This window comes from Carya illinoinensis, chromosome 15 (genome assembly GCF_018687715.1).
Source record: "Carya illinoinensis cultivar Pawnee chromosome 15, C.illinoinensisPawnee_v1, whole genome shotgun sequence".
Classification (NCBI taxonomy): domain Eukaryota; kingdom Viridiplantae; phylum Streptophyta; class Magnoliopsida; order Fagales; family Juglandaceae; genus Carya; species Carya illinoinensis.
Window position 1 is genome coordinate 19,573,543 of NC_056766.1, and position 7,168 is coordinate 19,580,710.

Below are 7,168 nucleotides of genomic sequence, written 5' to 3' on the forward strand. Positions count from 1 at the left end.
TTTTGAAAATGAACGTGAATGGTGCTACTTTTTATGATATTGATAAGGCTAGAATTCGAGTGGTTTTAAGAGACCATGAGGGAAACCTTCTTACGGCATGTAGTAAGCTAGAAAATGTTGTATCTAATTCAAAGTTTATTAAAGCTACAACTATGTTGCATGGATTACAGTTTGGTTTGTAGTGGGGTATCTCCAAGTTATTGGTGGAAACCAATTGTCTTTTATTAGTGAAAGCTTTAAATTCTCCTTCAAGTTTCTTAATTGACTTTGCCTATGTTCTAGATGAAATTAGAAGACTGATTAATAATTTTCAAGAAGTTTCTTTCTTGCATGTAAGTAGGCAGGGTAATAATGTTGCTTATTGTTTAGCAAAATATGCTAGGAATGTTAAGGATGTAATTATGTGGTGGGATGTTTGTCCTTCTTTTATTTCTCAAGCAGTGTGGCTTGATAGACATATTCTCTTGTAAGGACAATGAGATTTGATTATCAAAAAAAAAAAAATTAGATCAAGTGGACCGCATTTAAATTGGTATTGTGCCAAAGATTTATTTTAAAATTTCAAGATTATTTATCGGACAAGTTAGACTTATTTTGAACTTGAGTCGGGATCTATTGGAATTTATTGAATACTTGGGCCGTGAAAATTGTAGGCAAGTCCTATAATATAATTAAGCCATTAAATGAGCCAACCCATTTATTATAGCCCAAGTAAAGATACAACAGAAAATGCTTCAAAAAAAGTACACAAAAAATGAGTCAACCCATTTGTTTACTTTTTAATATTGTGTTTTTTTAAAAAAAAAAAAAAAAACATAAAAAAAGCTTTAAAAAATAAAAATAAAAAAATAATTTAACATGTGTACAAAGTGTTGGTGGCTGTAGCACCGTCCAAAAGGGAAATGTGGGTGGCGAATGAAAGGTGTGTCTAGCACTTTTCTCTTTGATAAAACGGTGTGTCTAGCACTTTACTCTTTTTATTGAGGGACTAGGGCTCGGGCTTCTCAACATTGGTTGGGCCTAAAAATCTGGGCAATGACTGGTTCATCCTGCCCAATCTACATCCGAAAAACTTGAGTTTGGATCTTTTAAGGGTAGAGAAGAGGGCTGATACGGAGTTCTTCTCAGACAATTAATATACTTATAACAACGTTTCAAGGGTCCGTAGTGGAATTATTCATGGTATGGACGAGCGTTTCTAACTGCATAGGCCAAAGTCTAATCGTGTGAAAGAAACATGTTGAAGTGAGCCAACAATAGTATAATATGGTAGTCCGAAAATGAGAGAGAGAGGTCGTTGCCAACATTGGAGAGGACTGGGGTTTGGCGTGGACCATATTTGTTTTATGTAGAATAGTATCCGTGTAAAGGGCTTCGTGGCCCAATATGAAAGGAAACGAGCCCAAGTCCTAGTCTGCTTGAAAAAGCCTGTGGAACGTGGGTGTGAATTTTATTTATTTCATTTGTTTTGTTTTTTCAAGCATTTGACAGGTGCATGTGAATATTGGTAGAATTTAGAGCACTCAATAGATTCTTCATTCTATCATTTAAAATATATCACTAAAATTCACTTTTTATATATTATGTACTAATTTTTTATAATATATTATACGTCAGTTTATCTATTTTTTCTTCATATCATTTTAATATTATATTTTTTATTTTTTTTCCTCCAATAGAAAATCAACAATAAGAGAGAAACTAATTTAAAATGTATACAATGATGAATAGTTTTCTTTATATTTAGTGGATTCCTTTAACAAAATATAAAATAAAGAATGGAATACAAGATCCATTAGATGACACTTTTAAAAAAATTTCTTTATATTTTTAAAAAAAATTATATTATATAGAGCTTTTATTGGGAATGCTCTTCTTTCATCTTATCCTTTAAAATATATCACTAAAACTCACTTTTTTCTATTTTACATATCGATTTTTACAATAAATCATACATCAGCTCATCTATTTTTTTCTATATCATTTAAATATTATACTTTTTAAGATTTTTTATTCATTTCAAATATTTTTTCTAATTATCAATAATATTACCATATCTTTTAATATTTACAATATCCTCCCATATACAACTTCATATCATTATATTTTATTTTAAATCAAACTAAAATTGACATTGATTCAAAATATAATAGAAAAAATAGGAAGACAATTATAGGAAGAGAATTAATTCTTGTCCTCTAAACACTATAGGAAAATGATAAACTTACTTCTTGTTAACAACTTGTGTACAATTATGAGTAAAATATTATTATTTTAAATATTATTTTGACTTTTTTAATGATTTGATGTGATTAAATATAATAAAAAATATTATTATATTTAAAGTTATTTATAAGTTGTGAATGAATTAGTAGTGTATCATTATCCAACACGATAACATTGGAGTTGCTCGCTAGATATGCGATTAAGCTTCCAGTATGAACATTCCATCACTTAAATGACAGATATCAATAGAGGGCTCACTAGTCACTTACGTAAATATGTGAATTAACAATTAGAGTGATTCATGGGTATGGCCACGAACGATCTCACACTGGTTTGTACTCCCTCATTTAGGGGGTTCAGGGGGATCCCGAAGGAAGTTCATAGGTACTAAGTCAGAGAATAACGAGATGGCAAGAGCCAGATCTCCTTATTCTTTAGAGGCGGGAAGGTGCTCAGCTATTCGACTCAGAAGGGAGAGAGTAGAAGCTTTTTTTTCTTTGAAGTGTGGGTCAGGATATCGAAAGATTGAAAAAAGGGAATCAGAATCCTTCACAAAATAAGGATCAAGATCAGGTTTAATGGGATTATCTGATCGGCTTCTTCTTGCAAAAGGATGTTTCGGTCAGAAGATACGACTCTAGTAGGAAAAGGGAACACAGAGATGGCGTCAAGCCGAGCACAGATCTGGGCTTAAGGCAAGGAAGCTTGACTAAAAGTTTTTGAAATCTGCAATAAGGGAATAAGTAGTAAAAGAAAGTGAATAATTTGGAATTGGAGTTATTTTACGAAATAACACTCATATATATTGAGCACGTAATGGTACCTCGCAATTTAAAAGTCTCTCTACGGCTAAAGAATGAGCGTGTTCTTGGGTCATCTTAGAAACATAGATAGGGTCGACGATGAAACAAACAACAAATTAAATAAACAGGGCTGAAATGGAAATTATTTCTGCAGTGAAAGAAAAGAGTAGAAGGTAAGAGAGAGAGAAATGAATAAATACTTTATACATTTGTAAACTCTATCTATTAAATATAGATGTGGTACGGTAGCAAATTGTATATTAAAGATGAAATATATAATAGGGTTATTTTGAACTCTTTCTTTTAAATTTTACAACAACCATTTAGAGCATTGTTAATAGATTATGCATATGTAAATGACACTTTTGATGAATATAGAATAAATTTAAATTTTAACTATTCTATTCACATAAGTCTTCACATTGAAATATATATATATTTTATTATATAATAATAAAATAATATAAGATAAATTTGACTTTGACTATTCAAAGTCAAATCTCCACATTAGATGATCAATTTATTTATTATATGGTAAAGACTAATTAATAATTAAAAAAATATTTAATTTTTTTAATTATTAATTTATTTTATTTTATCATATTTTACTATTCTACCTATTATATGTTAATTAGTAATCATATTCTAATTAAATTATGAGTTAAAAAATTATATTTTTTTCAAATGTCATTTAATATTAATAATCACAAATATCTAATTAAACTCATCTAAAATTCTATATCAATGTCTTAATTATAAATTAAATTTTTATATTTCCCATCTAACTGAATTTTCTTTTTTCAGATTTTATTCTACTCAAAATCTAACTCCAATCAAATCAAGAGGAGAGAGAGAGTTAAAAATAATAAAATAAAAATTTACTCGATAAATAGGAAAGATCAAATTTAACTTTTTCTTTACAAATACTATGTGTAAAAGCTAGATATTTTACAATTGTCTAATCCATTACAGCGACTTTTATCTCTGTTAGTTGAAAATGGCTTTATTTTTCCACATGCATAAGCGTTGAGGATGTGCTCTAAGTAGAACGCCAAACTAATTCAAACCAGCTCTGCTCCTTTATGCAGAATCTGACAAAAAGGGCTCAAATGTTTGGCAGACTCATTCAAACCAACTCATTGATGCAAATCTGACAAAAGGGCTCTCTAATGTTGGGCACAGTCCCTCGTTCGCGTGATAAACAGGCAACATCACTGCATCTGGCATCAAATGAAATCACTTTCACAGATTCGAATTCCAAAGCAAATAGAAAAAGAGGAACAACCAATCGACAAGAAAATAAAAGCAGAACAATAATAAAAGACTAAAAAGAAAGCTGTTTCAAAATTCACGGTGCAAAAACACTGTTTCTTGATCACTTTTTTGTTTTGCAATCCATATATACATCATGCGCATCTCTTCCTTAAGTTCTGTTCATTGAAATTATCTGCGAAGACCCAAACGAAACAAAAAGGGAAATAAAGATAGAAAAGTAGAGAACAGATCCATCCTTTCTTACAAACTTCGGCTTTTACATACAAGAGAGGGCGGTGGTAAGAGGTTTGCGCAACACAAAACAACACCCTCGATTAACCTAAGAACATCTGTTCCTTTATTTGGTTTTAACATAATCTGCCTACAATTTACATAGGGTTCTTTCACCAACAAACATATTTACATCCAAAGAAAAGTGGGATTTCCCTCTTTCCCTCTATGAGAATCTCAAAACTCATCTCACGCAATTAACCTTTGTGTTAAAACTCTGATTTTGCTGCTGCTGCTGCTATGTACTGTCGATTTTAAGCTGTGGCGTTCTAAGCAAGAGCAGGGATGCTGCAATTTCGCCGATCCCTGTCGAGGCAATCGAACCCCTCAATCCTAACCGCCGGCTTGTCACCAAAATTGGACCGAACAAAACCTCCTCCTTTCCTTGTGGCCGTGGCTGAGGAAGGCGACGGGGATGATGATAAAACCGATGGGATCGCAACCGGAGACAGCGGCGACGGTGGGATGAACTTTTCATCCCCGAATCGGGCGTCCTGAATCAATGGGTTAGCTACTCTGCTCGGCGGTGACCCGCTAAAAAATGGGGGCGACGAGGCTACCTGTGGCGGAGCATGTTCCACACCACAACCACCACCCTGAAACAAAATTCACTTTCATTTTCTTTTTGAGAAAGAAAAAGACAAAGAAAAGAAAGAAAGAAGACGAAGCATATATTTAGAATCTTACCTTTGACAGGATGATGTCCAAAAGATCAGTCCCTGCTTTCGAGTCACAGAGCTCCACCTGGTGGCTGCAAAATCAAAACAAATAGTCGGTATCGTAATGAAAATGACTTTCAGAAATCACTAAAATCTCTCAAGGCAGGGTGAGAGTGTTGTTGGCAAAAGTTACCTGAGTTGCCATCGGAGGGATCTGGTGGGGTGGTGGTCGTTAATGGCGGTGGCACTGAAGAGACCGAAACGGCGAGGTTTGGGACAGATTACGTTTTCTCTCCTCTCTGCGATTGGGACCGAAATGGAGGAGCTCCGGAATTCTTCATGGGCCGAGAAAGCGCTCTGCTGGATCGCACAGTGGTTCATCGTTTCCGTCAATTTCTGGTGCAAATTGCTCCAAGCAGATCTAGGAAAGAGGAGGATAACAAATATATATGAATATGAACAGCTCTACATCAAGATCAGGTCAAATATATATGTGAATAAACAAATCAAAGCAGAATAGATTATTTAGAGCAAATTCACAGCTGAATCGCCGGCACCGTCAACGAGAAAAACAAATTTGAAAAAAAAAATCGAAGATCTCCATTTGTTTAAAATTTCACTTGAAGCCCGAAAATGAAGAGAAACATATCAAGCAGCAGAAACGATCAACCAGGATTTGCATATCATGTGACTGGATCTGCCTAAATCTCCCCAAATAAGCACAAAAAAATAATAATAATAATTAAAAAAATAAAAAATCTAAAACCAAATTGATTTATACGCAAAAAAAATGAAAAAAAATATAAAACACAAAAGAGGACAATAGATCTGTAAGACCCAAACCATTTACAGAAAGAGCTCAAGAACACTAAGCAATTTTTAGACGGAAAAGTCTCAAAATTCAACGGATCAAATCACCAGAGAGAGAGAGAGAGCGCAATACCTTAATAAGAACTGTACAGCTCCTCGACAGGAGAGGAGAATTCTCCCAAAAGCATTCAGAAATCAGTTATTTAACTTACCGAAAAGCAAGAAGAAAACAACAAAAAAGAGAAGAAGGAAACAGGGAGAGAAGAGGACGAATGAGGCAAGGGTAGGGGGACGAGATGGAAGGAAGGGCCAAGGGGAGACATTGAAGAAAGAGTTGGGTGGGGCGTGATGATTTATAATACACAAAACATGGTCCTAAATATGTATTTTGTCAGCTAATTATTAGGTACTCTACAGCTGAAAGAGGTGACATTCCCAATGCTCCACGCTCCAATAGATTAAAATAATCTCACATCTTTATATTTAGCCTTCTGCCTATTCTTTTTAATAACAATAATTTCATTTTATCATATTTTATAATTATTAATTCAAAAATTTTATATATAATCATTTTTATATATTTTATTAATATAATTAGTTGTAATAATTTTTTTAATATAAAATAATTATTTTAATTATTTATATCAATAGAGTGCGTAAAAAATATATAAAATTAATTTTATATCACAGAATTAAAAATATAAATATAAAATTTAATTTACATAAAAATATTAAAATTTTGAATTTATGTGTAATGACACTTATAAATAACAAAAATTTAAGCCTGAGAAATAAAAAATAAATACATAAAAGAATTTAAAAGTAGTGATTTTAGGGGGATATGAATGGGATTCTGATATTTATTTATTCTTTTGTGGGAAATATTATATTCGGGTAAAGTTGGTTAGGACCACACCACACATGCGTATTTAACTTTTAGTTGGTTCGGGGTTGGCTACATACACAGATCCACCGTCCACGCTCTTTGTTATTTATTGAATATTCGCTTTTTTTTTTTAAATGTTTTTTTTAATTTTAATTTTTTCAATTTTTATTTTCCTTTTATTTTGTTCTTTTAAATGCTCCTTTTACATATTTTTTTTATTTTTCTTTTCTTGGTACACT

General features: G+C 32.4%; 1 protein-coding gene across 1 annotated transcript; it reads right to left on the reverse strand.

The window, feature by feature from the left end:
* Positions 1–4,522: 4,522 nt before the first annotated feature.
* On the reverse strand, positions 4,523–6,397 carry LOC122297669. Its single transcript, XM_043107806.1, has 4 exons — positions 6,177–6,397; positions 5,427–5,654; positions 5,262–5,325; positions 4,523–5,170 (listed from the first exon to the last, which is right to left on the reverse strand). The coding sequence occupies exons 2-4, from the start codon at positions 5,612–5,614 to the stop codon at positions 4,844–4,846; spliced, it is 579 nt and encodes a 192-aa protein (XP_042963740.1). The 5' UTR covers positions 5,615–5,654; positions 6,177–6,397; the 3' UTR covers positions 4,523–4,843.
* Between the last annotated feature and the right edge of the window lie 771 nt (positions 6,398–7,168).

What these genes read in the sequence shown, in the direction of transcription:
- LOC122297669 (XM_043107806.1), bottom strand. Translation starts at nt 5,614, where the DNA reads ATGAACCACTGTGCGATCCAGCAGAGCGCTTTCTCGGCCCATGAAGAA. An exon ending in TCCCTCCGATGGCAACTCAG is followed by an intron (nt 5,326 to 5,426) that starts GTAACTTTTGCC and finishes TTGATTTTGCAG; the next exon opens with CCACCAGGTGGAGCTCTGTG. An exon ending in TGGACATCATCCTGTCAAAG is followed by an intron (nt 5,171 to 5,261) that starts GTAAGATTCTAA and finishes ATTTTGTTTCAG; the next exon opens with GGTGGTGGTTGTGGTGTGGA.